This window comes from Rhinolophus sinicus, chromosome 18 (genome assembly GCF_057876585.1).
Source record: "Rhinolophus sinicus isolate RSI-liver-muscle chromosome 18, RSI-T2T, whole genome shotgun sequence".
Classification (NCBI taxonomy): Eukaryota; Metazoa; Chordata; class Mammalia; order Chiroptera; family Rhinolophidae; genus Rhinolophus; species Rhinolophus sinicus.
In genome coordinates, this window is record NC_142518.1 from 13,300,706 (window position 1) to 13,319,845 (window position 19,140).

The 19,140-nt window shown below is 35.7% G+C and overlaps 1 protein-coding gene across 8 annotated transcripts in view; it reads right to left on the reverse strand.

Moving 5' to 3' along the window:
• The window catches only part of RPS6KA3 (ribosomal protein S6 kinase A3), a 113,165-nt gene that overhangs the window by 47,676 nt on the left and 46,349 nt on the right, over nucleotides 1–19,140 (reverse strand). For all 8 annotated transcript variants that reach the window (XM_088795047.1, XM_019755409.3, XM_019755407.3 and 5 more), the window contains 3 exons: nucleotides 13,821–13,937; nucleotides 7,804–7,885; nucleotides 377–457 (listed from right to left, as the gene is read on the reverse strand). In XM_088795047.1, coding sequence (XP_088651173.1) covers nucleotides 377–457; nucleotides 7,804–7,885; nucleotides 13,821–13,937 — 280 coding nt within the window. The remainder of the gene's footprint in view (nucleotides 1–376; nucleotides 458–7,803; nucleotides 7,886–13,820; nucleotides 13,938–19,140) is intronic.

Below are 19,140 nucleotides of genomic sequence, written 5' to 3' on the forward strand. Positions count from 1 at the left end.
GAAAAAGCACATATGTCTCTGGGAAAAGAAAGGTGATAAAAATTTCAGGACATTAGGGATCTTTCTTTTAAGTTGGGCTAACACATACGGACTATAAAATGCTGGCACATTATTATTAATTAACATAATAAAAATGATTACCTGTTCTTAAGGCTACCACTCAGAAACTATGTTTAAAAGAAACATAAGCTAAATGTGATAAAAGCTTCTAAAGTCTAAGAAGTAATGGTTTAATTTCCATGACTTTATGCATCTGTTAAACACACATAAATATACACAAATACATATTTATACATATTAGTATATCTGAACGTACTCAAAGGAGTGGGGGATGAGGTGAAGGAATGAGGTGGGAGGTGGTTCATAACTTACTTACCATAATGCAACTTGACAATGAAAGGATGATTAACTTCTACCAAGATATCACGCTCCATTTTTGTCCGAACACGGTCTCGAACTATAAAATATTGCACATGTGGCTACACTGCAATAGCTTTCAGAGACAATCTTTAAAACAAAATATCTTTGGTGCCTATTTTCAATAAAATTTTGCTTATATGTATAAAAATATTAATTTATATTTTTATACATATTACTCTTGAATTTTCAAAATTAATAACTATATTTTTACTAAATTATATAACCAGAAGAAAATGTACATATTTATAAAATCTGTGCTTTAAGTTAAAAAATAAATAGAGTACATATTAGATATTGGCTTTAACATCAAATTTACAAGTATTTTAATCAAAATGATTAACTAATGAAAAATGGCCAAAAAAGAGCAACTTTTTAAAAACAAGGCATCCCAATATTAAAACAAAAAAAATGGAATAGGTTTCAATACTCTTATCAACTCAATTCAACAAACATTCATTAAGCATCTGTGAAACATGGCAGACGTGGGAAAGAATGGATATACCCCAAAAGATCTGCTTGAGAGGAGGAGGAGAGGGAGTGGGGGAGGAAATACAGTGGTATAGCCAAAAGAGCAAAGGCTTTTTGGAGTTAGAAAGACCTGGATTCAGGTCTGTATAACCTTGAGCAAGTTACTTAAACTCTGAGCCTCAGGTACTTGTCATCTACAAATTGCGGACACACCACTGTACCTTTGGGGGCTGTGTTACCATTTGAGGTAAAGTTCGTACATCCCAGATCCTTTCTATTTTATATAAGAGATATTCAGTTAAATGGTAGCGATAGCACCATGAATATGATAGAGAGAGAAAATGATTGATTACCAACAATAAGTAGTACAGGAATTCAGAGAAAGGAAAGATCAGTTCTACCTGCATAGGAAGGCTAGAGGGAAGAGGTGGGGTTAGGGACTTGTAGAGCAGAATTTAGATGGGTGGGAAGGATCGGGCCTAGAGAAGAAAAGTCAAAGTATGAAGTACCAGCACAAGAAAGGACATGGAGGCATGCATGATAAGCAGGAAGGAACCAAATCGGTGTGGAAAGTGGAGAGGTGAAGTAGGGAGGATCCAGACTCTTGACAATTTGGAATGCCAGGAAGAATTGGTGTTTGACCCCATAGACAAAGCTCTCTTTTACCAACCAAATATTTCCTGAGCAAACTCTATGTGCTAGGCACTATGGGACAAATACAAATAAAATAATCTTCAAGAAGCTCATAAGCTGGTTGGAATGACAAACAAGTAAATAAATGATTAGAATACATTCTGAGATATACTCTAATTGTGTTGGTAGCTCAATGGATTTAAGAGGTGAAAATGATCATTCATTAGAGTTTTAATTTTTTTCTGTTGCATAATAAAAAGGATAAAAAGGATAAGTCACAAATAACTTCTATTTTTCAGGCCAGAATGACTGAATGGTTGTGCCAAAGATTAAATAGAAAGAATGGTAAAGAGAGTCTTTTTGGGTGGAGGGTGGGGACAGAGAGAAAGATGACTTGGTTCTTTTTTCAATGTAAGGTGACCACAGATATTTAAAACACAGAAATAAGACCTCTGGGGAAAAATAAACAAGGTAGCTAAAAAAAAAAATTAAAATCCTGCTTTCCATTCTATCAGTTTTCCACTTCAAACTGGGAGGTTTTGGTGCCAGTGACTGAAAAGAGTCAAACCAGGAGTAGGAATCGCTTGCTCTCAATGTCTATGCAGCTCTTTTTAACTGACTTGTCCAGTGGGTGTATCAATCTCTGATTTCATTATATTGTCCTATCACTACAATTCTGGTATCTTATATCCAACAGGCCCTTTCGATTATTTATGTGATGAGGTTTATCACCTAGGCCTGCTGATAACTCTGTGCCAGTCTAGCCCAAATCTGCCCTTTTTCCATTGCTACCCATACAATCTGGGATTAGATTCCTATTACCTTAAATTTCTACCTCTTTCAATAATTACACAAACCTTACAAAGCTCATCATTTAAAAATCACTTCTCTGTTCAGAAGCCATAAAATTATCCGTCAATAATATATTTACTTCTAGTATATAATAGTATATCCCACTTCTATTATTCTACCACAATGGGAGTCAAAAGCTATAGTTTGGTAGCCATGCTAATAACTTAGATGAGTTACGTTGGTCAAATCCTTTTACTGCTCAGGGATTTCCTGCTTCCTTCTCTCTAAAATGAGAGGTGATTTTCTTTCTATTATCTTGTGAGATAGTTTCCTTATATGTAATGCTGATGAAACTTTTAGTTGAAAATGAGCAGTGAGATTCACTCAAAAGAATTCCTTCATGTTGTCTGAGATAGAACTGTGTAATAATTCTAATCGTTTCTTATACTTATGCAAAGACTACATGACAAATATAAATCATCCTATAATCAGGAATTTTGATTAGGATATAATGGGTCATAAAAAGGCATGTATCATATTGGTTAAACTCTAAACCCTAAAATATTACAGAATTTGTTAATGCTGACTCATGTTGGCAAAACAACTACATTATTCTGAAATAATTTTTCTTATATACTAGTTATTAGATTTTAAACCCTCCTTGACTTGAACATGAGAGTGAACAAGAAGAAATGCTGTTTGTTTCTAGGGCAATGTATTAAGAAACTGTTTTAAGTAATGGTTTACAAAACCTTTTATGCCCATAAACTACTTCGTTAGGACAAAAGTCCCCACAAACCCCACCTAATGCTATTGACTTCTATTTGACCATATTTTTGTATTAATAGGAACTTCAAAATGGAAAGAGACTTCTGGTTAAACATGGATGTTTTACTTTCTTCTAAAGCCCCACTGAAATTACAGTAATGGAAAAATTATGCATAAGCTCACAAGGACAGAACAGGAGAGGAAGCAGTAGCAGAAGAAGATGAGTAAGTGGTAACTCACTCACACGGCAGATCAGAGAAAGCTAAAATCTAAGCCTAAGGGAAGGAAGTCAGTGAGTAATAAGCAAACGCTTGTCACAAAACCCTTTCCAATCAGCTTTTTGGGTCCCTCACTCTTAAATGAGGAAAAGATAGCAAAGGATCCCCAGGCATTTGAGGAAAGGCTCTAAACACGAGAAACAGTTATCAGAATAAATAGGACAAAAAAAAAAAAAAAGGAATAAAGCAAAGAGAGACAATGTAAAAACAGAAGAAAACGTAAAAATCAACTTTGTAATTTATAATCCACTGAGAGAGCAAAGACCACATGGCACCCATGAAATAAGAAGCTTTAAAAGAGGTAGGGAAGAAGGAATCAGTATCTTCAACAAATAAACTACACAGGAAAAAAACAAAAGAAATGGACAGAGAACATAGATAAAAAGCCATAAAGCGATATCAACCAATTGCAAATTATAGACCTTATATGGGTTCCAATTCAAACAAATTGCAGAAAGAAAGTGAATTATAATAATAGGGACAACTGGAAATTTGAACACTGATTGGGTATCTGTATATTAATTTTTAGGTATATGATAGAGTTGTATTATTTCTTTTAAGATACATACTAAAATATTTGTGGAAGAAATTATACAATGTCTAGGATTTGCTTTAAAATATCAAGAGGCAAAGGGGCAGAACACAGATAAAAAAGACTGATCATGTTTTGAAAAATGTTGAAGCAGAGAGAAGGGTATATGGGGATTCTCTGTACTCTTCTCTTTCTTTCTGTAAATGTTTGACACTTTCCATAATACAATTTTTTTTTAAAAAAATGTAATAATTAGAGAACAAGGAAAACTAGGAAATTACAAAGTATGATAGAAATAAAAAGGTCAGTAGAAGAGTTAGAATACTTTCCCAAAACTGAAGAAATGAGTTTCTAGATTGAAAGAGACCATCCCATACTTAGTATGATGAATTTAAAAAACCCACAATCAGAAATACCACTATACAAATTTCAGAACACCAGGGATAAAGAGTAGATTGATTTTAAAGATGTCAAAAGCGGAAAAGCAGCTTACACACAAAGGACTGGGAATCAGAATGGCAATAAATTCATAATTGCAACACAGGAAACTGAAAGACAATGGAAACAATGCCTTCAAACATCTGAGGGAAAATTATTTCTGACCTAGAATTTTATGCCCAGCCAAATTATAAATTTAAGTGAGGGTGGCAGAATAAAGGCATTTCAGACAAGCAAGGTCACCAAAATTTACCATCCATTCATCCTTTCTGAGGTAGCTACTAGAAGATGTGTTCCACCAAAACGAGAAAGCAAACTGAGAAAAAGGTAGATACAGAATACAGAAAAGGAGATCTAATACAGCAAAGGTGTGAAGGAAATGTGACTGCAGCATACTCTTTGGCTCAGTTAAGAACAATTTTTATAAAGCTGTAACAATGAAAACAAAACATGAAAAGGGAAACTGTGTGTAGGTAGTATAAGAGAACTACATCCTCATCTTCCATGTTAGGAAGTCAACAGATTATGTCTCCAAATGAAAACAATCAAAGAATTGCAATATAAGAGTATTGAGAGAACCATATGATTTCACTGATACATGGTATATAAAACTGAAAACAACAAAGGAACAAGACAAACAAATAAAGGAACAAAAACTCATAGACACAGACAATAGTTTAGTGGTTGCCAGAGAGTGGCGGGGGGGAGGGTGGTAGATGAGGGTAAAAGGGATCGAATATATGGTGATGGAAGGAGAACTGACTCTGGGTGATGAACACACAATGGGATTTATAGATAATGTATTACAGAATTGTACACCTGAAATCTATGTAACTTTACTAACAATTGTCAGCCCAATAAACTTTAATTAAAAAGAAAAAGAGTACTGAATGGGGAAGTAAATGGCCGCAGCAGCAGCTAAAGAGATGAAACTCATTGTCTTTGGGTGTCAAGAATCATTATAGGGAGGAGGCTAGGTAAAGCATTGCTATTTTATAAGGCTCCATACACATATTACTTGGCCAAAGATAAAAATTAAATTTAAGAACACATTAAGAATTATCCAGCAGCTTACAATTCCAATAAATCAAATATTTTCACTTTATTATGATCTCTTTTACAGCTTATATCTATGTAATTTCACGTACTATGGTAGTAAAATCTGTTATAATGGTTCACATATTTTCAATTAAGTTCATTTTTGTGATTATATCTGAAATATTTCATTTAAATAATATCCTATTAAGTGGTATCCCATAATTTTCTAAACATTCCTCTATTTCTCAATATTTATGTGACTTCTAAATTCTCGATATTATAAATAATGTTACAATGAGAATTTTAAAGTGCATAATCTCCTTCTTGAGATTATTTCCTCAGGTTAATTTAGCAGCAATAATGGCTCTTTGTACTTATTGCAAAACTGCTTTCCAATTTATGTTGCCATCATACAAAATAACTCATTTTATATGCATTACTTTATCAGCAAAATAAAACATTTTTCCAAAGATTATTTCTTTTATTCTCTTGCATAAAATTTATTCTGAAATATTTTAGGTGGATGTTGTAATGTTATTTCTTAGGAACTCTTAACTCAATCATTCCTTTTACATTTATAAGTTGGAATTCTACTGTAAGGAAGTGCTTTCCCCTGGTCCCCATTAATTAATTTATGGATTAACTCATGGATTCTTATTTTATTCAGAGGGTTGTAATCTATCACTATCATTATTTATTGAAATGTTCAAATTGTCCTAGCTTTGGCTAGTAAGAGCCCTTTAATCTATTCCTTATATTGATATTTTGTAATATTTGAGGTGAATAATTCCCTGATTACCTATTCATAGTATTTTTTCATTATATGAAAGACTAAAATATTTCACATTGTTAATTTGTTTGTAATTTGCTCAATATCTCTTCACAAATTTTCTAGATGTGTTAAGTTGTAAAATTCAGTTAGATTGTTGTTTATTATCATACAGGGTTTAAAACAAGACTGTGATTTCCTGGTTGCTCAGAAGCATTTCAGACAAAATTTATGAAATCATTATTTAAGTTCCCATTGTTTTGTATACCTGCTTTGTCATACAGCACAGGAAATACTCAACAGTTTTGTAACAAATACATTAAAATTAAATATATAATACTTTTGCACTGTTTTGTTCCACTGATTTGTATGCCTGTATTACTCTCCCCAATAACACACTAAATTATTACTACTTTAAATAAGCTTTAAATCTGATGAAGCTTGTTATTTTCTCATTCTTCTTTTTTAGAATACTCTTTGAGGTGTATGTTTTTCAAATGAAATTTTGACTATTTCAAGGAAAATGGAACTGGAATCTTGAGGATATGGAGCTAATTAGATGACTAGAGGAATACTGAGATGCTTAACAACAATTAGCCTTTCCTAAAAGGAATTGGGAATTTATTTCCTTTCCTGGTGTCTTTTAGGTTTCTCGGAGTTTCAGTTTCCTTTACATATATTATGCACAACACAAATTCTGTTGAATACATGAAAACAAACTACTTTTATTGATTTTGCAAATGAATTCCCTTATATAAGTTCTATCTATGCAGTTTTATAAGATGGAATTCATGAATATAAAGTTATAAAAGTAGTGATATAAAGTAGGCCACTATGGATATAATTTAATTCCCTGGACCTAGCAAGAATCAAGCTGAGTAGTATGCCAGGGGGTAGAGACTGGATAGGAAAGAAACAGAATACATTCGGGAAGGGAGCAAGAGAAAGGATATTTATAGAGGAAGGTGAAGTTTGTTGGAATGATGATAATATCCAGAGTGAGTGACTAATTGGGAAGAATAACATCAGAAATAATAAATGATCATCACCAATGTTCATTTCAGAATATTTAAGAAACTCTAGAAATTGCAGGTACATTGAAGAGGGGAAAAAAAAACGGTGTTAGGAATCAATACATAAAACAACTAGGTTATGTGGTAAAGTAACTGATACTACTAAATAAAAGGAAGATTTAAAATCTATATACAATTTCTTCTAAATGACTGTTTACTTATAAGAGCCAAACCCTACACTAGGTATTTTTCAAAACCAGAGGCTTGGAATAAAACTTATTTGGAGACCAGAAGTCAAAATGACAAAGTCCTTAGAATAAAACCTATTTTGCATCAATGAAAACAGTAAGTTTTCAAAACATTAAAATAATTATATTAATTTGAAGGTGAATCAAACCCAGTTTTAATCTTCTAAACTTCTACTTGGCTAAAGCTCAAGATGAATTTATATTCTTTTATAACATGGCAAGCCCAATTCTCACTAGATATGGTTCCTAGCCCAGTGGGAAAAAAATCACGAGAAGAAAGTGTGAATTTAAAGATGGTAACAGGAACAGATTCAGAAAGTAAGTGGTCTAGACATCACATGAGATCCATTGAGACCTGTCAGTTTGTTTATATTACATGAACATTACAAACAGTAGCAGCACTTACCTTTCAGTGTGGCCTTCTTCAATACTTTCATGGCATAAAGCTGTCTAGCATCAGAGCCTGAGATTTTTTTGACTAAGAAAACCTGTATTTAGATAAGAGAAAATAAGTTTCACAAAGTATCACAAACTATACCATTGTTAAAATAAGATTCCTGCTATAATATAGTTTATTATTAGAAAGATTCTGATACATTGCAGATCAATTATTTTCCTTAAAATGTTTCAATTATAAATGCGATGAGTTGTAAACAGTGGTTGTAACTTGGGGTGTCAATATAAGTGAATACACTTCTTTCTTTCTTTTTGTTTGCCAATTCCCAAAGAGCATGTAACATAGAAGACATAAACAAAAATCTTCAAATTATGTAGCAATTAGAGAAAAGTCTAACATGTTTTAACACATGCGGTGATTGCTTTGTTTTTTAACAAAACAAAAATTCTTCTGATTCCATAAAAATTGTTATACAGGAATTCCCCTTGACTACAATTTTCTGTTGCTATAATTATTCACTGATGAATGGTCTTTCTATATATGAAAACTGTACATACTTTTATCTCTACTGGGCAGAACAATTTAAAACACACTGAGGAAGCCTATTCACAAATATTTAATGTAACTTAAGTAAGAACTCCTATCCCCATCTTTTAAAAATCAAATGATTAGCTATATACGATGTCAGAGGGGTAGTAGATTGGGGGAGAGGGGTTATCACTTTGTTTGAGGGGTGTAAATGTCTAAATATTACATTGTTTTGTACACTTGAAACTAATAAAAACTCAAATGATCACATATACCTAAATATGAAGAACATAATTCCCAAGTATGCTATTGAGCATCTTGATTTTCCAAATATTTTTTAGCTCCTTTCAACATATAGTATAGGATTTATAAAAAACAAATAAAGCCTGCTGTACGTAATTCATGGTCACGCTATAACATGGCTAATAGAAAACTATCACTATATCTCTTCTACTCATTTTGACCATTAGTTTCATGATCTTTGCCATCAAATCTTTAAACAGACCCACTAAATGGACCTAAATTTCAACTCTTTTTCTCCTACCCTTTCTTTCCAGGCAGTGTGATTGAGCTGCCACAGATGAGAAGAAGAGACACAATTACAGTCAAGAATTAACTTTAAGGTCAGCTCTCCATTACCTGTATTAGCATGCCAGGCTATTAGCACAAAATCACAAACTGATTCTAGGGCAAGGCAGAGTTCCTTGTTTTGAGAAATTGTACCAAAGGTGCTGGGCAGTGACCTCAAGTCAAGTGAAGAGTACCACCACTTGCATGGAAACGCTGATGCAGAGTGCTTCCTCTCCCCAAATCACGCCCTCCTTGTTCCCTTCACCATGCCCCACCCTTTACTTCCTTTCAGCCAGTTAGCAGTGAGCCAACCTAGGCAGACAGAAGCATTCTTAATGAGGGTGGTTCCTAAGGATGGAATGATGTTTAAATGTTAAAGGTTATCAGAGATCATTAATATTTTTGAACAGAAATAAATTCTAATTAGGTGGAGGTAATTAGGATTTATCTGATATTTATTCATTCTTAAGATTCCCTAATCAAGGGGCCAGCCAGGTGGCTCAGGCGGTTGGAGCTCCGTGCTCCTAACTCCAAAGGTTGCCGGTTCGATTCCCACATGGGCCAGTGGGCTCTCAACCACAAGGTTCCAGTTCAACTCCTCGAGTCCTGCAAGGGATGGTGGGCTCTGCCCGCTGCAACTAAGATTGAACACAGCACCTTGAGCTGAGCTGCCTCCTGGATGGCTCAGTTGGTTGGAGCGCGGGCTCTCAACCACAAGGTTGCAGGTTTGACTCCCGCAAGGGATGGTGGGCTGCGCCCCCTGCAACTAGCAACAGGCAACTGGACCTGGAGCTGAGCTGCAGCCTCCTAAGAGTGAAAGGACAATTTGAAGCTGAACGGCACCCTCCACAACTGAAATTGAAAGGACAACAACTTGACTTGGAAAAAAAAAAGTCCTGGAAGTACACACTGTTGCCCAATAAAGTCCTGTTCCCCTTCCCCAATAAAATCTTAAAAAAAAAAAAAAAAAAAAGATTCCCTAATCAAGCTTGTTTGAGCTATTCTACGAGAAAAATTCTCCTTCTGGATTCCAAACTTTCTTCACCCTTCTTTGAAAGCACATTCTTAACACTTTTCAGCACTTCTTAGTTTGTAAAGGACCTTCACAAGTTTTTAATACATCATTATGACAATTTCAGGAGGCAGGCCTACTAAATAATGCCTATTCCATAGCTGCCCAAGCTAGGGCTTAGAGAGGTTAAACGATTCATGTAGTGTCACAGTGGAGGTATTGGGACAAGAACCGGGCCAGCCACCAAGTTGTGTGCTTCTGCTCAGGGGGCTCTTACTCTGCTCCCTTTGGCTGGTCATCAGTCAAACACAGCAGGAGCAGCACCAGTCCCAGATGCCATCGGATCTTCCACACCAGAGCATTTCTGCCCTTTCGAACTCCCCCATGATGCTATTTTAGGCTCTGACAGGTCATCCCTGTTTTCTTGGCTTGGACTGGCTTTTTAGGATGAGTAAGAAAGGAGACACCCTATTTTTAATGTTTGCTATTTATAGTAAGGTATTTAAAGAAATAAAGGGAGAAGCATGCTAACTCCTGGAAACTTAAATGCTGTGTTCCCTGAAAATCTAATGTATAGAAATAAACCCATCTACTTGGGTTTATCCATATACATTGCATGATAATACAATCTCATAGTAGATGTTATGTGCTTGGCCTTATATCATTTAATTCTCACTACTACCTTATGAGGTCAATTATTTACTCATTAATTCTTTCCAGAACTATATGCTAGGTATTGTGCTACCAGTTCAATGCTGAGACACGGTACTAGGCATGGCCAGTGCACTCACAGAACATATAGTCTAGTGGGGGAGAGAGCCAATAAACAAATAATTATACAAATGAAAAACAGCAATTGTCTGTGTTGTGAAGATGAGGTATATAATGTTCTGAGAGGGTAAAATAGAGGAATATGACCTAGTCAGGATGGTAGGGAAGACTTCTTTGGGATCAGAAGCACGAGAGGAGCTAACCAGATGAGGAAGGTGTGGGGGCAGGGTGGAGTATTTCAGGCAAAAGGAAGAGCATGTGCAAAGGCTTTCTAGTGGAATGGAGCCTGGTGCTAAAGGACTGAAAAAGAAGACCTACATGGCCAGAACACAGGTAGTGAAAAGTATATAAAGTGATGCTGAGGTAGCCAGGGCCCCAACCTAGGGGATCCTCGGCTATCTTAAAAATTTGTCTTTATCCTAAAAGCAAAGAGAGGCTAGTAAAGGGTTAAGGGGGTGGAGTATAAGATTAGCTCAAGTCAGCTGCCTGTAAATAATGGCCTGAGGCAACAATAAATTTGGGAAGCCCCAGTTAGGAGCCTCCTTCAAATGCTGGTGAAGCAATGGAGAAGGAGAAGACAGGCATGCATGATTTGAGAAATCTTTACTAAATCAACAGGACTTGCTGACAGATCAGATCAGTGGTGGGGGGTGTGGGGAAAGAGAAGGGGGGACTAAAAGGATATATCACGAGTGCTTCCCAAGTTCCTGGCTTGCTTAACTGGGTGCCATTCAATAGTGACAGAAAAAAATGAAATAGGACAGGTTGGGGGTTAGGGGAAAACCATCAGCTTGGTCTTAGACATGCTGAGTTTAAACTGCCTCTGAAACATGTGAAGATAAAAAATAAGCAGCTGTACACAGAGTTCAGAACTTAGAGGCACGATCTAGATTGGAGACATAAATCTGTTACATTGGCTGTATATGGGTTATAATTAAGATAGTGGGAATAGAGAAAATAATTAGTACAGAGTATAGAGTAAGGAGAAGGCAGCCTAGACTGGAACCTCAAGTAACTTTAATACTTAATGAGTGGCTAGAAGAGAAAAATGGGGCTCCGAGAGGTTAAATAACTTGCTCAAGCAAACACAGCAAGCAAGTCCAAGAAAAAAAAAAATTGTCAAATATATGGTGATGGATGGGTGGTGAACACACAATGTGATATATAGACGATGTATTACAGAATTGTACACTTGAAACCTACGTAATTTTATGAACACTGTCACCACAATAAATTTTAATTTCAAAAAAAAAAAAAAAAAGAAAAAAGATTAATACAAGTCTGGCTGACCTATAGTCCAAACTTGCAACTGTTATGTTCTACTGGCTATTTATTCTATGTTTAGATGAAAAGCATCACTTTGGGTGTGAAAGAGGTTAACAACTATAACAAGTTACCCAGGTTAGCCAAGAATTGCTAACTAGTACCATTAAAACACACAAGAGAGATTAAACTGGTATGGTTTTGAGCTTCCAAAGCATGATATCTTCAAATGTTTCCTCACAGAGAGGTGGTAAGGAAGCACTGCAATGTGAAAGTTGAACGCAACCTCTGACTTTTCCCCTTGCTGAGAAATGGACTAGACAGATGAAGTAGTAGTAATTATAATATGGTACTTTTCAAAATGGAGTACAGGAAGTGCCCCTCAGGTGTGCAGCAGAAGGACAGGGAATACTTGAAGAAAAATGATAAAGATGTTACATTTGCTGGAGCAATTTTTAGTTGGTGGCTTTGGGAAACAAACACAGATGTCATTGATAGAAGACAACTTCTGCATTCATTTTAAAGATAAGATATAAGTTCCCCAATTTCATACGTGTAGTGGTAATTCCCCCACCCTAGTTCTTTGGAAGTATCCATTCACTTTCTGCTGGTATTAGGGATACTCTGGAGGAAAGCCTGAAATGCACTGTTATAATGTACATAATATGATCAAACAATATGGTGCATGTTTAAATAAAATACACTAAAAGACACATTGCCATTAATCCCCCTCAAAATACTCCCCCTCTCTTTGAACACACTTATCCCATTCTCTTGCCACTTTCTGAAGCAGTTCTGGAAGTCCTCTTTCGTGAGTGTCTTTAGTTGCGCTGTCTGGCTGCCTCGATGTCCTGAATCATTTTGACTTTGGGGAAGAGCCAGAAGTAGCACAGTACCAGATCCAGTGAATAAGGTGGATGAGGACACACCGTAATGTTTTTATTTGACAGAAATTGCAGTACCAGAAGCGATGTGTGACATGGAGCGTTGTCATGATGGAGGATGATTTACAGCACACTTTAAAACACACCTTCTCTCAACCGTAGCTCATGCCCGACTGACTGCACAGAACAAGTTGAAACTTGTCATACACTGTTACTAAGGTTTGAAGCGCCACTTCCTGTATTGAAGATCCCCACCTTTCCATTGGATGGCACTTGGCAGCAGTACTCACCGTATTTTGTTATCACAATGGGGAAAGGCTCCGTGTCACACATCGCTTCTGGTACAGCAATTTCTGTCAAATAAAGACATTACGGTGTGTCCTCATCCACCTTATTCCCTGGATTTGGCACCGTGCGACTTCTGGCTCTTCCCCAAAGTCAAAATGACCATGAAAGGTAAACGTTTTGAATCGATTCAGCCATGACAGTGCAACTAAAGACACTCATGAAAGAGGACTTCCAGAACTGCTTCAGAGAGTGGCAAAAAACAATGGGATAAGTGTGTTTGAAGCGAGGGGGATTAATGGCAATGTATCTTTTACTGTCATAAATTTTTTTAAATTTAAACATTCACTGTATTGTTTAATCATACCTCCTACGATCACCTTCCAATTCTACACGAGGACTCAAAAAGAGGCCAGTGTATCAAGGGAATATTTTGTGACTTTTAATCATTCAAGAAGTGCAATTAGGTTACATGGTCTTGAAGATAAAATGAATATGAAGTGAACAGTGCCAATTTAGGAAAGTTTTCAATGTACTTTGGAATGACTTTAATAACTTTTCCACAATTACTGATAGTGAAAAATGTAAAACACAGAAAATACTGCTTGTAGGGAGATTGGTAGTATTTCATAAATATTTCTGTTCCCCATCTCTATGAAGTATACATAAATTTCAAAAATCAACTTTTTAGAAAGCACACACTGATGACTTACCTTTCCAAATGATCCCTGCCCTAATACTTTTAAAAGTTCAAATTGGGAAGGGTCTGCCTTTTCATGGCCTTCCTTTACATGATGCGTGATTGCAATTTCTTTGATACTGCCTTCTTCCTGTTGATGCAAATATAAGGAGAGAAAATAGAGTTAGAGAGCTACTTGCTCCAGCTATATACATCAAGCAATGTAAATTTAGTGTATCATATTAGAAATCCTCAAATTAACATATACAAACCACCTTTACTGACCCATCAAGTAACAGAAAACACATGCTCAGCAAATATACTTTCAAGTTAAATCTTAGAGGCAGAATACCAGCCTACCACATAGGCCCATTTAACCTCTACATCACATTAGCACTGAGTATTTCTAAATCTTCATTCTTCCTAGGGGAGACAGTTAGAATAAACGGGTTTCATGGGATGAAGGCAGAGAGTGTAAAGAAGTCTGAAAACAGATCAGAGTAATCTGCTATGTTCTGACATGTGGTTGTATTAGGTAGAACCAATCCTATACACACACGCAAAAAAACAGTTTATTGGGAAGAGGGGTTGAAAAATATTCTAGGGTAAAAGTGGAGATTTCTACTCTCAGGAAGGCCATTTGAATTAGTATGTTGAAATTTATTATGTTTGAAATATCTAAGTTATGGTCTATTTCTAGCACTACATGAGATCTGAGAGAGGAGAAAGGAATAACTCTAAAACTGTAAAACAAAATAACTCCAACATTTGGGTGGAGGATTAGACACAGAAAACAATGACTATTCAGCATGATGGAACAGTGGGAGGTTTCGGAGTTAAGAGAGGATTTTTAAAGACAGTGGGTGCTTCAATATATCTAAGGAAAGGTATCAGAAGAAGAGAAAGGTTGAAAATATGTCAGTATACATAGAATGTCAACTACTTATTCACCCTGAGATCATCAGATTAAGTACACCTTATATAATCAAGACACATATTATACATGTATGCTACAGCCCAAAACTACAAAACAAAACTCAACAAAACCAGACACATAAGCCCATCAAAGACTCTTTTCTTCTTTTTGCCTACAGTATTATTTTTCTAGTATATAAGTACTATTAGTAGAATCTAAATGTCTTACACAAACAATTATTTTTATTACTATTTTATCCCATATAAATGTTTGAGTTCAATTAACATTTTCTGAGACACTCACACAATGCTGGCAATATAGGGAATTACAAAAATTTCTCAGAAAGATGTAGCAGGGTATCGTAATGTGGTAGCTTTTGAAAATGTGTAGTAAAAGGAAAAAAAGCTCCTGTAAGAGAACAAAAAGAGAATGCAGGCCCACCAATTTACTCCGTAAGACAGAAGCTGTAGTTTGTAGATTGTCCTACTACTTAGGCAGCCTAATCATTTTGGACTCTCTTGGTACTTTGGCAACAATAAAACAATCCCCTAACATGGTTTAGTCCTTTATTTTGTAATTTCACATGCATTATCTCCTTTCATTCTCACAACAATCCTGTCCAGTAGGCATTAGGGTAGAATCAAGCATTAGCTTAGTCTAAGATTCTACCCCTTCCTGGGCACCCCTTCCCTCCAAATGAGACCAATGTATAAGGGCTTGGGAGTGATACCATGTTTCCCCCAAAGTAAGACCTAGTTGGACAATCAGCTCTAATGCGTCTTTTGGAGCAAAAATTAATATAAGACCCGGTCTAATTTTACTATAATATAAGACCAGGTATAATATAATATGATATAATACTGGGTATAATGTAATATAATACCGGGTCTTATATTAATTTTTGCTCCAGAAGACGCATTAGAGCTGATTGCCTGACTAGGTCTTATTTTCAGGGAAACATGGTAATTGTTCGTGACTAAATTAGGAAACGCTGGAAGCAAATTACCAAAATCTTTTTAAAAACTTTCAAAGAACAATATATATATATATATATATATATATATATATATATATATATATATGCAATTGATCAAGTAAGATTTTGATTAAAATCCAGCAAATATTTATTAAGCATCTATCATGTATCAAGCCGGGGTGAGGTGCTTTTACACCTTTTGTCTTATATCTAAGCTTCACGACAAGTCTGAGTACATATCAGTGTTCGAGAGGGCTGATGATAATACAGTGGAGTACACCCTAGAGCAAGCAAAAATATTTCAGAATTCTTTACAGATTCCTATATTCACCACTAGAAATTTGACAGATCTTTTAAAGGCAAAAGGGTGTGAATCCTCTACAATCTGAAATTTAAGGAGATTAAGATCACAAGCCAGTAACTGGCAGACTTAGGGCTCTATTTCAGGTCTTCTGACCTCTAACGACTTCTAAAACAAAGTTCTTAGCATTACACCACACTGAGACCGTGAGAGGCTCTTGGTGTTTCTCCATCCAAGAGCAATGACAGGAAAATACAAACTTATTCCCCTGGTCTTTGTAACTGGCCTGTATCTCTTGGGTCAGTTAGCTAAACTGATTAGAGAAATGGTTTCTGAACTTTTGGTAGCACATTCTTATAATTAAAAAAAGACAACAATGTAGCATATACCCAATATTTGTATACTTAATTGGCTTATGAATTATACACATGTACTTTTTGTACTATTAAATTGTATATACATTATACATGCAAATGAAACTATAAAGAAGTTCTCCTCTTTCTTTTCTGTACCCCAAAGTGCTATCACATCGCACTTTTAAGACTAGTGGATTACAGACTTGAACTCATGAGGCCAAGTTCATGGGTTGGATTCCAGCATGTGCCAGTTAGCCTTCTATGGAAAAAAACACAAATCTGTTCAAGAGCCTAACTAGAATCTAATGGCCATTTATGCCCTTAAATCATACTTTGTAACATTCTATATGTTTTACCACTTTTTTTTTCTTGAGTAAGTGGGATATGACTTATTAGGCTGTAATATTTTATCATCTTATATTTCATAGCAAATACCTACTACAATTGCAACGAATAAAGATGCAACACAGGCAGGAAAGGATCACTGAATTATAAATGTTTTGCATTTTGTAGTAGGCATACAGGATTAAGTCTTACTCCCATAGTGTGAGCCACCATCAGGCTATGGATCTCAAAATAATAGCAGTCACTATTCAAGACAGATTTCATCTTTGATGTCTACCCTTCCTTTCCTCTTGTGTCAAACAAGTTACTGAAATCCCTTTGATTCCTTCACTCACTAGACATACACTAAAACACCTGCTATGTATCAAGCATGTGGTACTGCAAATACCTTTCATTCTTTCTTTTTCTATTTCCAATAGCATCATCCAGGTATAGTCCCTCATTACCTTTCCTGTGGAAAATTGAAACTAGCTTGGTTACTCATATGCTCTTTTCTGCCATTGCCGGTCCAATTCGTCCTCCTAACAAATTCATTTTCTGAACGTACACAGCTCTGGTCATTATGACCACACTGCTGAGAAAGTCCAAGTTTTTCCAAATTAAATGTACTGCTTCACCTTGGCATTTGAGGCCCTCTACACTATGGCCTCTACCACTTTTCCAGTATTATCTCTCAACGTCCCCTCATACATTGCCTGTCAACTTGTGTTAATTCCTGTTCCCTAAATTTTTTGTTTTTAAAATCAAAGTAATACATACATGCACATGGGTATCAAATCAAACAGTGACAGAATAGCTTACGCTGAAAAGCAAGTCTCTTCTCACTTCCATACCTAGGCTTTTTAAAAAATTAGTTCATTCAGCACTTACTTTGATTATTTCTTACCGGTAGTTTAACTTTAAGACAATGCCTACCGATTTAAAAATAAGAAAGACGAGGGACTCACTTATATTATGTCCCTTCCTTCCATCATCTTTCTCCCTACTATTTGATAATTATATTACTTTTACATAAACCTCTTGTCTTTTCTATCAGTTTTGGATAGAATCCTAACTCATCACTGCAAAGGGAGGCTAATAGTGCCCATACGTTCTTTCTCTCAAACTTCCCCCCACCTGCTGATAGCTGTATTTTTACATTTTTATTAATACTAAGAAAATTAACATTCTCTCCTGTAACTACTACCAAATCCTTCACCCTCTCTTGAGACACAGCCTGATTGTAAAAACTGAAAGCCTATACAAAAGCATCTACATTTTCATGACAATATATTGGTCAAACGCAAGCTAGGGAGTATATTAAATTTCCTTTTACATGGGCCCATAACACTGATGTCCAGGTCAATCCAAGAGGACTTAAACGAAAAACAACTTCATCAAATTCTTAAATTCATGATACATTTTAACTTTTATTTCTATTTGGACCATGGATTTCTTGTAGCTTTCTATTTTTACTGTTTCTAACAGTCCCCCGCCCCCCTCATCATTCTTGGGGGCAGGGAGAGGTTAATCTGACCATTATTCTTAATCTTTGCTTAGCCCTTAACCATACTTTCCATTCTTCTGAGAACCCTCTCTTGCCCTCCCATTGGGATTGGTTGTTCTCTAGGCTTTGCTGAACAGCTATTATCTTGGGATATCTCTTTCCTGGTTGAATCCACTATTTTCAGTTTCCCATGTCTTTCTCTTTCTTAGATTAATTATTCCCTTGTAATTTTCTAAGAAAGGTAATGTAGAAGAAAACTTTCTGAACCTTGCCCATCTGAAAATGTCTTTATTTTGTCTTCACATTTGTATAGTTTGGCTTGGTACCAAATTCTAGAATAAAAACAATCCTGCCTCAGCATGCTGACACCACTGGTCCACCCCAGGCTGCTGAGATGGGTGGTTCTGGCCTGATACACACTTTTTGGTAGGTGACCTTGTTTTTCTTTCCGGAAGCTTTAAGAATTTTCTCTGTCCTTGTACTTCTGAAATTCCACACTAGTGAGATAAATATGGGTCTTCTTTCCTTCAGAATGCTAAATACTTGGTGAACCTTTATAATCTAAACCTGAGTTTTTTCCTCTGGGGGAATTCTAGCATTTCTTTGATAATTTCCTTCTGTCTATTTTCCAGGGTTTCTCTTTTTGCAACTCATTTATTAGTTGGATATTGCATGTTTGGAATTGAATCCTTTATATCACTTATCTTTTTTCTCCTATTTTCTGAGACTTCCTTGACTTTATTTTCCCACCCTCATACTGAATTTTTTATTCTGGCAAATCTTATTTCTAATTAAATTTTCAACTGCTCCTTTTCTCAACGTTTCTTTTTTCCCCAATAGCACCTTCCTCCTCTCCCTGCCCTCTTTCCCCCAAAATGAATGCAATCATTCCAAACTTCTTTGAAGATACAAACTGGAATTTAAAAAATCTTTTTCTAAATTGGGGCTCAGAGAGTAAAACAGTGTTCTTGAGG